Below are 13,186 nucleotides of genomic sequence, written 5' to 3'. Positions count from 1 at the left end.
AATTTTTTTCTGAGGGGTTGGCTGATTTCTTTTGATTTTCCCATGATGTCAAGCAAAGAGGCACTGAGTTTGAAGGTAGGCCTTGAAATGCATCCACAGGTACACCTCCAATTGACTCAAATTATGTCAATTAGCTTATCAGAAGCTGCTAAAGCCATGACATCATTTTCTGGAATTTTCCAAGCTGTTTATAGGCACAGTCAACTTAGTGTATGTCAACTTCTGACCCACTGGAATTGTGATACCGTGAATTATAAGTGAAATAATCTGTCTGTAAACAATTGTTGGAAAAATGACTTGTGTCATGCACAAAGTACATGTCCTAACCGACTTGCCAAAACCATAGTTTGTTAACAAGAAATTTGTGGAGTGGTTGAAAAACGAGTTTTAATGACTCCAACCTAAGTGTAAGTAAACTTCCGACTTCAACTGTACATGTAGGTAGGGGACTAGGCTTAGAAAACAAACAGAGAGTTTATGCAGCCTAAAAAATGCGGGGGGAAGGGGTTCAATGCAAATAGTCCGGGTAGCCATTTGATTAGCTTCTCAGCAGTCTTATGGCTTCGGTGTAGAAGCTGTTAATAAGCCTTTAGACCTAGACATGGCGCTCCGGTACCGCTTGCCATGCGGAACCAGAGAGAGTCTATGACTAGGGTGGCTGGAGTCTTTGGCACTTTTAAGGGCCTCTAGGGCCCCTGTAGCGGCTTGCATTTGGAGGCTGAGCAGTTGCGATACCAGGCGTGATGCAACCAGTGCTCTCGATGGTGCAGCTGTAGAACTTTTTGAGGATCTGAGGACCCTTGCCAAATCTTTTCAGTCTCCTGAGGGGGAATAGGCATTGTCATGTCCTCTTCACAACTGTCTTAGTGTGTTTGGACCATGAAAGTTTGTTGGGGATGTGGACACCAAGGAACTCTTGACTAAGCACACACCTCTGAGGGGCCCCTGTGTTTAGGATCAGAGTGGCAGATACATTGTTGCCTACCCTTACCACCCGAGGGCGGCACGTCAGGAACTCCAGGATCCAGTTGCAGAGGGAGGTGTTTCGTCCCAGGGTCCTTCGCTTAGTGATGAGTTTTGTGGGCACTATGATGTTGAATGCTGAGCTGTTGTCAATGAACAGCATTCTCACATAGGTGTTCCTTTTGTCTAGGTGGGAAAGGGCAGTGTGGAGTGTGATTGCGCCATCTGTGGATCTGCTGGGTTGGTATGTGAATTGGAGTCATTCTAGAGTTTCCAGGATGATGGTGTTGATGTTAGCCATGACCAGCCTTTCAAAGCATTTCATGGCTACCGACTTGTTAAGGGTCAGTAGTCATTTAGGCAGCTTACCTTTGTTTTCTAGGGCACAGTGTCTATGGTGATCTGCTTGAAACATTTAGGAATTACAGACTCAGTCAGGGAGAGGTTGAAAATGTCAGTGAAGACACTTGCCAGTTGGCCAGTGCATGCTCTGATTACATGTCCTGGTCATCCGTCTGGCCCCGCGGCCTTGTGAATGTTGACCTGTTTAAAGGTCTTGCTCACATCGGCTACGGAGAGCGTGATCACACTGTCATCCGGTACATCTGGTGCTCTCATGCATGCTTCACTGTTGCTTGACTCGAAGCGAGCATAAAAGGCATTTTGCTCATCTGGTAGGCTCGTGTCACTGGGCAACTCGCAGTTGGGTTTCCCTTTGTGGTCCGTAATAGTTTGCACACCCTGCCACATCCAATGAGTGTCAGAGCCGGTGTAGTAGGATTCAATCTTAGTCCTGTGTTGATGCTTTGCCTACACGAAGACTGGGTTCGTGCAGATAACCAACCATTTACAATGTTTGGAATGAGACTAACGTGAGGTAAAGAATAATTCATTAATTAGAAGACTAATTGATCAGATATTAAAATATCTGAATGTTATAGTAGGATATTGATAACTTTACAATCTGAATATTTTCCTTGGTGCCCCGACTTCCTAGTTAATTACATTTACCTGAATAGTTAATCACATAGCAAAAATTACAGAGAATTTATTGGATAAACTAACAGTCTTCAGTTTAATGATGCCAAAGACATGACAGTGTGATCAATAGAAGAAGCCGGTACTCCTCCATGCAGCCAGGGCAGACTGCGTGTGTGCGTGTGTGCGTGTGTGTGTGTGTGTGTGCGTGCGTGCGTGGCGGCAGCAGCCAGGGACGGGACAGACAGTTCTCAGGGTCATCCTTCATCCCCTTAATGACAGAGTGATGGGGAGTGAGCAAGACAAGGCCATTGTCATAGCATCGGACGCACACACACATCAGAGAAACTGTCTATCAGGCCCCTGCATCCATTACACTGTGACAGTTAAATTGTGGCCACATTGTCGGCTGTGATTAAACACTAGTGACACACTACAATAAGAGGACAGTAGTTTTAACCCTGTTATGTTATGTATTTACAGCACTGAATTAAATAATCACATTGATGTGTGTGGGTAGAGAGAGAGCAAGAGTGGGGGTTGAGAGAGAGACAGAACAAGAGGGAGATACCTTTCTTGCACAAGCCTGTAACAGTAAATCTATTTGTCCTGTTTGACATTGGCGCATTGAGTTATTCTAGGCCCAGGAAACAGATAGACACCTGTATTTGGGCATGTCTCAGTAGAGAGGAAGAGACAAAGGGAGATGGATGACTCTGTACGTGCGAAAATACAGCGTGAAGCAGACCAAGTGTTTATTTTTTTTGTATGGAGGGGCAATGAGAGCGTGTGGAATTTTGTCAAAATAAAATGTAATTGCTCATTTGCTAAGTGAGGCTAAGTTTTATAATGTTTCTGTTGTTACAATTGTATTGATATAAGTGGATATCTTATGAAAGACAGAACACAGAACACACTTTTCACTATTTACACAGCTGACCAGGCTCTGTCAGACCAGGCTCTGTCAGAGCTGTCAGAGCCTTTATTGCCCTGCAGAAAGCATTTGTTGAACTGAAATGGGTACATAATGCAGGTAAAACCTAGTACACTGCCCTCCAGAATTACTGGCATCCTAAGTAAATATGAACAAAAAAGTATGTGAAAAAATGTCCTTGTTGTTTATCAGTTTGATCTTACACTCAAAATATCATATGAATCTAACCTTTAACTGGGTTAAAATTGTTTAAAAAAAATAAAAACAATTGTCATCAATAAATAATTGTTTTATTCAAAAACATACGTCACAATTATTGGCACACCTAGAAATTCTTATGAGCAAAATGTAATTGATGTATATTTCGATTAATATTGTACATTCTAAAGTTCATCTGAGTCTTTGGGAACTCTTAAATGGTAATCCACAACTTCCTGTTTCACTAGGGTATAAATATGAGGTGACTCACAGACTGAACTCCCTTTGTCATCTATCAACATGCAGTGTTTCTGTATGGAGGAATGGTCTCAAATCTCTTCCTATGTGTTCTCCCACCCAATGAAACATTATAGGAGACCACTCTGAGCTGTTATCTTGACAAAGGGAGGGTGCACAAAGTCCTAAATATATGGGTGCCAATGATTTCTTGATGAATTTTTTTTTTCTTTTAAAAATTTTAACTCAATTAAAGGTTAGATTCATATGATATATTGAGCGTAATATCAAACTGATAAACAACAATGAAATGCTTTTCACAGCCTTTTTTGTTCATATTTACTTAGGGTGACTCTTTTTTTTGTATATAAATCCCTCTTGCATAAACTTCCCCCATACCTTACCTCATTGTTAACCTTCAGACATATAAGTTACCAGACCCGGACACGTGGATGGCTAACACTGGAGATCCCTTCAATCTTCACCAAGGTACGTAAATCTGCTTATAGTTAGTTTTTTGGCGGCTGTCATGTGGAATGATATCCAAAACTGCTTCAAGTTGGTGGAGATGGTGCATCTTGGGCAATTCAGATGGAAGTTAGAGGCCCTTTTTACTGAAGATTGTGTTTCTTTCATATGATTGCTTTTGCTTTTCATGTATAGTATAATTGTTGTTTATTGATGTGTTTATGCTGGGCTCATCTGTGAAAGAGACCGTTGTGTCAGCATGAATCCCTGCTTAAATAAAGTTGAAATCAAATCTTAGAGAAAAACAATGTTACTATCAGATTTGTGCCTGTTGTTCACGTGCGAATCGGCCATCTCATTGGCTAGAATCTTGTCTTTATTCCCATAGTTGCAGTATTGGATCCTGTCTCTTGTCAGTATATACACTGAGTATACAAAACATTTCCATGACATAGACTGACCAGGTAAACCCAGGTGAAAACTATGATCCAATGACCACCTGTTAAATCCACTTCAATCAGTGTAGATGAAGGGGTAGAGACAGGTTAAAGAAAATATGTGTAAGCCTTGAGACAATCCAGACGTGGATTGTGTGTGTGTGCCATTCATAGTGTGAATGGGCAAGAGCAAGACAAAGGATGTAAGTGTCTTTGAACGTGGTATGGTAGTAAGTGCCAGGTGCAACGGTTTGTTTCAAGAACTGCAATGCTGCTGGGGTTTTCACACTCAACAGTTTCCCGTGTGTATCAAGAATGGTCCACCATCCAAAGGACATCCAGCCAACTTGACACTACTGTGCCAAGCATTGGAGTCAACATGCCAAGCATTGGAGTCAACATGGGCCAGCTAGCATTATGTGGGTAAACACTACAGTATGTCAATTGAGTCGCCGTTTTGTCTAATTAAATACAATTAACTTGTTTTCAAATGGATTGCTTTGGTTTTGGAGCTCCTTCAAGGCATTGCATGATTTGATTTAATACAACATTATAATATCCATCATACAGTGCCCTACATGTATGAACGTACAGTAAAGAAACCCTAGGACAGTATAGTATGGGGACTCTAAGTATCCTATGTAGTGGGATAGCGGACAATACCCATATAAGGGTATTTTTATCTGCACAATAATTCTCTATTATTGTTGAACTGGTTGAATTGTGACTGTAATGTAGGTGGGAGTACGATGGCAGCCTCTTTAGCACAAGTGTGTTAGCTAATCCGTATAGTCAGTGAATAGATGTGATGTGCACACGACACGATGCATCATCTCATCCACCATTTTCCCCCCACAGAGCACAGCAGTTCCCTGGAATTCAGGCCAAAGCAACAGAGCGCTGAGAAACTGAGCAGCCGCTTCCATCCCACTACGAGTGATTCCTAGCCCTACAGTTAGAGAGAGAGAAACTAATTCACTGAGCAGCACTGAGGAAGAGGTACAGTATCTCTGCCACTCTGTTTTCAGCAGCACTGACAAACTGTATCTCAACAGCTCGGAATTTGATTTATTAGGAAAAGCTCTGATTTACAGTTCCGGGAGACAGAGGAAGCTGGGGGGTCTTTTTACGACTCTCATGTCTATGCTAATTGAGTTACAGCAGTAAATGGCAGCTAATCAGCCTGGTCTATTACATTGAATGCTAACACTATCTCAGCACCACATCAGTTAGGAAACACAGGGTTAAAACACATGATAGCGGTCTCTGTAAAGAAAGAGAAAAGGATGGTTCATTTAACAAGCGTATTGTAAAAGTGGTGTGCTGAGAGACAGTCGGCGGATGAGATGACACATTTGTAGGTTAGAGAGAAAGAGAGAGAGATAAATAAATAAATAAATAAATATGTACCTCATAGTAGCTCTGGACTGCGTTGATGAACGCTTCATCAGCCACTATCTGGGTGTCTCCATTGAGGAAAGCTTTGAAGCGGTCGTTGGTCTGCCGGAGCTGCTGCTCTGTGATCTGGGGAGGCAGAAGGCATACAGAGGATACTTCAATAACACAGCCATATCACACAGAGGACACCTCAATCAGAGTAATAAAACACAGCCATGGGTAGGGATAAATCAACCTGTTACATATGTATGGGTTATGGCTATGGAAGACAGTTGACGTACGTTCATCAAGATAGTTCAGTGTTTTGAGAAGATACATTTTTGGGTTATTTTGATAGCTCTTGATTTGATTGCTTCTGACGAGGGAGGGTTGCTTGCTTAGCATGAGGAAACAGTATGTGTATAAACTGTACATTTCTAACAATTATATATGAAATACGTTATGTTGCCCCTTCTGTCTTTGCTAGGATTTGTGTAATAATGTCTCTCAATGAAGTACGACCTGTAGTAAACACCACATGCCAGAGAGACAGGCTGTACCAGGAGCACCTCTCATTTAAAGAGCGATTGCCCATAAAAGCAACTAATCCCTTTGAAAATGACCTCTATGGCAACGATATTAGTCAGAAACATGTATTGTCAAAATGTACTACAATGTGTAAATAGGATCATTTGTGTCAAAGTCATTGAAACGCAGACGCTGGGAGTCAGGAAGCAAGTACAGGGGGTGAATTTAATAAAACAAAAAACATGGAACAATACAAAACAAGAGCAGCGTCTGGACATGAGAAACATAACTAATACTGCCTGCGGAAAGAACCAAAGGGAGTGACAGATATAGGGGAGGTAAAGGTCATAGAAGTGATGGAGTCCAAGTGTGTCTCATGAGGTGCAGGTGTGCCTAACGATTGTGGCAGGTGTGCGTAATAATAAGTAAACTGATGACAATGAGCACCAGAGAGGGGGGAGCGGGAGTAGACGTGACAGCCATGTCTAAAATGGAGTTTGGAACCTCAGTGAGTCACAATGTGAGTACTCAGTGAGTAAATGAAGGTTTGGTTTGGATTACAATTATGTCAACAAGTCATGCCCCCTTTTATCAAGCTCACGAGCAAATCGCCCCTCCTCCCCCTTCACTTCCCTTCAATGGGTTCCATTGTTTGATTGACCCCAATGCGTTTCAAGAACAGCAGACTGAAAAGCCTTATATGGATTGGCAATGCCTCCACAGCTAAAGTTCTATAGTTTGCATGCCCTGCTGAAGGACCTTAGTCTGGGTACCAGTCTTTTTATCTAACATTCCAATCGTTGGCACTCAAGGCCAGTTTCTTTTAGCAAATTACAGGTGTGGCAAGGAGTGGAATGCAGTCGCTGAACAGAGACGCAACCAGGCTAGAAAGAACCTAGCTGGTATGCGGAATAGATGCTTGGAGTTTGTCTTGAATTGAATGGTATCAGTCAAGATGGGGAAGGAGAAACCCTGTGTATTCTGCACCAGGATCAGGGAACTCCTGTTGTATACGGGACAACACACAGGACGGTATGACCACTCTGACATGTTTTCTAAGGTAGCCCCATTACCACCAGACAAAATGTCAATAGGCACAGCATCTGCATTGGCTGGGAATGACCATGAAAGGTGAAATGTGCACATTGTCATATTAGCAGCTTCTATTATGCAAAGGTAGTGGAGGTTCCTCAGAAGAGGAAGGAGAGGGCATCCTCCTCAGTGAATTTCATAAAAATCTAAATAGTGAAACATTAACAAAGTTATCCTTTTTAGATAAAACTATACAAAATATATTCACATGGACCAAATAATTGATTAAAACATACTGTTTTGCAATTAAGGCATATAGTAGCCTCAGCAACACTCTGTAGGGTAGCACCATGGTGTAGCCAGCCGGAGGACAGCTAGCTTCTGTCCTCCTCTGAGTACATTGACTTTAATACGAATCCTAGGAGGCTCATGGTTCTCACCCTATTCCATACACTTACACAGTAATTACAACTTCTGGAGGACGTTCTCCAACCTATCAGAGCTCTTGCAGCATGAACTGACATGTTGTCCACCCAATGTCTACCCAATGAAAAGATCAGAGGATAAATCTAGTACCTAAAGAATAAACTACAGCTAGCTAGCACTGCAGTGCATAAAATATGGTGAGTACCCAGCTAGCAATGAGGAATCGGCCCAGAAGCGGCCCTCTTCCGGGGGGCCGGAACTGATTGAATTGGCACGGAATCGGGTGTAGGACTGCCCAGAAGCAGCCCAAGTACATCATGCCGTTTCCATCTATCAAAAATTCAGCCGACTTTGCCGTCATCAGAATCCCCCCAGAAGCAAATGTAAATACATGTACAGTAATTTTAAATATTATTATTATACATGTTATGCATACAAATTATACCAATCCAGCACCATACACCTGGTGACCGTGTCAGCGTGCATGCGCCTGGCCCGCCACAACACGATGGGACAAGGACATCCCGGACAGCCAAACCCTCCCCCATCTCAGACGACGCTGGGACAATTGTGCGTTGGGTCTTCCGGTTATGGCTGGCACAGGTCTCAAACCAGCATCTGTAGCAACGCAGTTTGAACGATGCAATGTCTTAAACCACTGCGCCACTCGGGAGGCTCCATCCACAAGGTTTTTAATGCTTATCAATTGCCTTACACAAAGTATCAAAATACTAAAATAATACACACATTTTAATTGTATATTTTGATCACAGAAACAATGAGAAAATATGGAAAAATAAATGATGAAATGTTAATTATATAAAGCAATCTGTGTAAGCATCTGCCCAAGCCCCAAGTAATACATCTGGGCCAGATAACTATCACCGGAATAGGCCCGAGCTCAATCCCTGCACCCTAGCCATAAGTAATACTGCCTAGGGCGGCCCAGACTCAGGCCACATGACATCAGCCGAGTCTGACTCTCAGCCGAGTCCCCCGACACTCAGCCGTTATCGGGCCAGATCCACTGTGCTAGCTGGGTAGCTGACTAAGAGAAAGACAGAGTTAGTTGAACAGTTTGTAACAAATACATTTCTTCCAAAATGAAGGAGAAGCAAGAGAGCGAGCTAGCTATATTTGGTTGCATTGTTTGTTTTTTTACTTTCACTTTCACTTAGTTAGTGAATCTAGCTAGCTAGTTTAGCCTACTCAAACTCCCGGCTCAAACAAAGAAGGATGACATGTTAGCTATCTTGCTTTGGCTATCCAGCACTGGAACTCTTCCAAGTCAAGGTAAGCTTTTGGCTTAACATTATTTATTACCTAAGGGGCTCGCCGGTGTAACTGCTAAACTGCTTTCTGACTGTAAACTGTACTGCACGATTGTAGCGGGTTAACTAATACGTTAGTTCTAGTAATTCTTGACTATGATGTGAGAACTATGTAGACTGTATGTAGCGGTCATGATTTGGAAGTTTGGCTTGGAAAGGTTTTTTCGCCTGGTCACAGACAGCTGATGTGTTGTCCACAAGCAAAGGGAAAGATTAGAGGAGGAGAGCATGTACAGTAGATGGTTGCAAGAAGGAAGTATATATACAACAATCAAAGTGATCATGATGTTTTTATGTGGCTGCTATGAAAGTGAACTGGTTGCGTGTGATCAGGGGAGTGTTCATTCCGCAGATTCTGTTAACTTTTCTTGAACGGAAGCAAACGGAACATAATGGGGATAAACATACATGAATTTGTCCAATAGAAACTCTAATTTGCAACTGTTGGACTAATGATTAGACCCTAGATCAGCTAGATGCAGGCAAGAGTGTGCAGGGCAGTATTGATTACTCAAAATTCTCTGACCTGTGCACCTACATTGTAAACTTTCATTCATAGGCTAGGTTGTAGCAACCTCATGATGGGTACAAGGAAAATGTCAGTATCATGTAGTAGCGTAAACCTATCGATGTTACATTGAACTGGGTGAATGGAATATGAATGACAGTCATCCAATATGCTGAAATAGAAATAAGGCCATCATTGTATATTTTGATCACAGACTCATAAAATAAATCCTTCACCCTCATCTTAAATGACACCGACCGCCACTGATGTAAAGGGTTGTCTATTCTACAGTACCTACACACGTATCTACCTACACATGGTTAACGTTCCTGAGTGGCGCAGCGGTCTAATGCACTGCATGTCAGTGCAAGAGGTTTTACTACAGTCCCTGGTTCGAATACAAGCTGTATCACATCTGACCGTGTGTGGGAGTGCCATAGGGCGGCCCACAATTGGCCCAGTGTCATCCGGGTTTGGCCGGGGTAGGCTTGTCATTGTAAATAAGAATTTGTTCTTACCTGACTTGCCTAGTTAAATAAAGGTTACATTTAAAAAACTGGAGGCAACTGCAGCGCAATCAATAGGAGGTGAACACTGGCTGGTGCTGAAAATGTAGCTAACTTGTTATGCAAGTGTTGCACACCAACAGATGGAGAAAACCTACACCAGTCGAGCAATTCATTTCAACAATAATCTTCATTTTAATTTGACTTAACAAACAACAAGAGGGCTTAATTGGAGTCTACTTCTTTGGAGCCTAGACCTACATAAAATAACAACTGGCTGAGGTAGGCTATGAGGTTTAACAGCCTAATAGAAGTAGTTTTTTATTTATTTATTATGCCTACTTACAATTGCAACTGGTCAAAAATGTGGCATCCTACATAAACAATCATTTAAAGAAAAAAAGTCTGCACGTTCGAACTAAAACAATGTAACTAATAATGAAAAGTGCACATTTGTAAATAGCAAACTCTAATTAATTGTGACATTGTGGTTACAATAAAGGATGTAAACAGCTGTGTTTTTATTTACAGTAGTGACGGACAACTGGAGGCATTTTGAAAACAGCTTTTCAAACACACAAATACCATTATTCAAAATGTTCCTATTGGCAGGACAATAGACTTGTTATAGCCCAGCTGCTGTTGTGAAAATCCCTCAACTTGCAATGTATTCGATACTTTTAAGTTCTCTAAAGTGTTACATTTCTAGCTCAAAACAGCAGTACAGTATTTCTTCATCAACATCTTTATGCTTTCGTTAATAAAATAACGAGAAAAAAGATATTCAAATGCGGATGTTTTGTTAAACTACATTTTAGTCGCACTTCTACACAGATCCACGACCACAGGTAAAACCTTGCTGAGATGATCAATGTATTTGTTGTATTGTCAATATCTCCAGCAAAAACATCTCGATGGCCTTGACCAGCTCATCGTTGCTTGTCGGCTTGGCAGAGTTACGGATGAATGTTTTCAGTTGATGCCAAACAAGTTCGATCAAGTTTAAATCAGGAGACAATCATGTAGAGATTACAAAAATAGTTTTAGATATACAGTAGGCCTACCGAAGGTGTTGTAGGTATTTTATTTATTTATTTATTTATTTATTTATTTATTTATTTTACTACATAAAGGTCTTCTTACTCTGCTGGCGTCTTGACCCAGTTTTTGCCCTCATTTGCAATGCAAACCTGGGCGACGGTGGGTTTTGGGTCATTGTCTGCATTTGGAGAAGACAAAAAGACATTTAGCCTAACAGCCAACATTTGGTACAATAATAGAAATATACATGCAAATAGGCCTAAACGTAACAAAATATTACTATAATCCTACCTTGAAAGAAACAATGTGATCCGGCTTGCTTGACCTTCTTTTTTTTCTGAAGTAATTTTAAGCAAATTTCCCAAGGGCCACTGTTGATTCGTCTGCGAAGATGGCGTCATTGAATGTCTCGCCAGCTTTTATCAATGTCAGGACCTGCAGGACGCTAAGTTCTTTGTTTGTCAGACAAATCATTGGGTCGAAACTACATAACAGTACAAAACAAGCGAACACACATGGGTAATGTTTTGAGAATGTTTTATTAATAATATAAATATAAAACATATGAACTCAAAAGAAGAAACGTCCTCTCACTGTCAACTGCGTTTATCTCCAGCAAACTTAACGTGTAAATATTTGTAAAAACATTACAAGATTCAACAACTGAGATATAAACTGAACAAGTTCCACAGAAAAAAATCTAAAGTAACAGTCAGTATTGGGTGTGGCCACCAGCTGCATTAAGTACTACAGTGCATGGACTTAATGCATACTACAGTGCATTAAGTACTACTCCTCATGGACTGCACCAGATTTACCATTTTTTTTGTGAGATGTTACCCCACTCTTCCACCAAGGCACCTGCAAGTTCCCGGACATTTCTGGGGGGAATGGTCCTAGCCCTCAACCTCCGATCCAACAGGTCCCAGACGTGCTCAATGGGATTGAGATCCGGGCTCTTCGCTGGCCAAGGCAGAACACTGACATTCCTGTCTTGCAGGAAATCACGCACAGAACGAGCAGTATGGCTGGTGGCATTGTCATGCTGGAGGGTCATGTCAGGATGAGCCTGCAGGAAGGGTACCACATGAGGGAGGAGGATGTCTTTCCTGTAATAAACAGTGTTGAGATTGCCTGCAATGACAACAAGCTTAGTCCGATGAGGCTGTGACACACCGCCCCAGACCATGACGGACCCTCCATGTGCAAATCGACCCCGCTCCAGTACAGGCCTCGGTGTAACGCTCATTCCTTCGACAATCTTGATCCTAGATGGCGTAGCAGTGCAGGCGAGTTATGTTCGTCCTCTCATTTACTTTCGTCTTTTTAGTCTTTTTTTGTATATATTTACATTTTATTTTCAATCTCTTCTCCATTTTAGTTCATTTATACCTTCCGGTAACCTGCCTCAACCAATGTGGTACGGAACCGCTATTATTTAAAAATGTTAAACCTTATAGCAAGAACCTCCTAGCCATCAGAAGATAACCAGCTAATTAGCTACAATCTATTTAGCCACTGCTAGCGGCCTTTACCTTCTGCACAGGTACCAGCCCTTTTTAAAATCTTGGATAATACTCGCCAGCCTACCAGTAACGCACGTCTCTTCACTAAAATGCTGGATTCATGCTGTAATCCCTGGACCATTCTCCTGATCTTCACAGCTAGCTAGCACCCACCGAGTTACCCAGTACCGAAGCTATCCCTGAGGCCCACCTCCCGGCCTACTCAGTTGTTCACCCGGACTCCACCCAAACACGGCTAGAACACACTACTCCACCGGATCCTTGCCGTAAGCTCTGGGCCTTGGCACCGGATCATCGCTGCTACCGAGTGGCTATAGTGGCTAACGCCCCTGCCCCGAAGCTAGCACCAGATAGCCGTGAGCCAGACGCATCTCCCGGATAGAAAACTAAATTACTACAGCTACAATACCTATTTCGCCATCTGGCTTGGATCCTTAGTCGACACGGCGCCCCGCCGCACCACCACGACAGGTCATCCGACGAATACTCCATCCGCTGTGCCTTCAACCGGCCTCCGTCGGACGTCGGAGCAGACGCGTCTACTAGCCCCAGGCTACTAACTTTAAATGCCGCGTTGCCCGCGTGATAGCGTGGTAGCGACTACTCCGCGGCTCCCCTGTTCCTTCTATTGCTGCCCCCTGGACCCTATGATCACTTGGCTACATAGCTGATGCCCGCTGGACTGTCTATTAATCA

The 13,186-nt window shown here is 42.5% G+C and overlaps 1 protein-coding gene across 2 annotated transcripts in view; it reads right to left on the bottom strand.

Moving 5' to 3' along the window:
* LOC139370879 (calcium-dependent secretion activator 1-like) overlaps nucleotides 1–13,186 on the bottom strand; it is a 149,508-nt gene that overhangs the window by 93,305 nt on the left and 43,017 nt on the right. For both annotated transcript variants that reach the window (XM_071110733.1, XM_071110734.1), the window contains exon 2: nucleotides 5,626–5,739. In XM_071110733.1, the coding sequence (XP_070966834.1) occupies nucleotides 5,626–5,739 (114 nt within the window). The remainder of the gene's footprint in view (nucleotides 1–5,625; nucleotides 5,740–13,186) is intronic.

The sequence above is a fragment of the Oncorhynchus clarkii genome, chromosome 17 (genome assembly GCF_045791955.1).
Source record: "Oncorhynchus clarkii lewisi isolate Uvic-CL-2024 chromosome 17, UVic_Ocla_1.0, whole genome shotgun sequence".
Lineage (NCBI taxonomy): Eukaryota > Metazoa > Chordata > Actinopteri > Salmoniformes > Salmonidae > Oncorhynchus > Oncorhynchus clarkii.
Note: the sequence above shows the minus strand (reverse complement) of the source record. Positions and strands in the feature narration are given on the sequence as shown.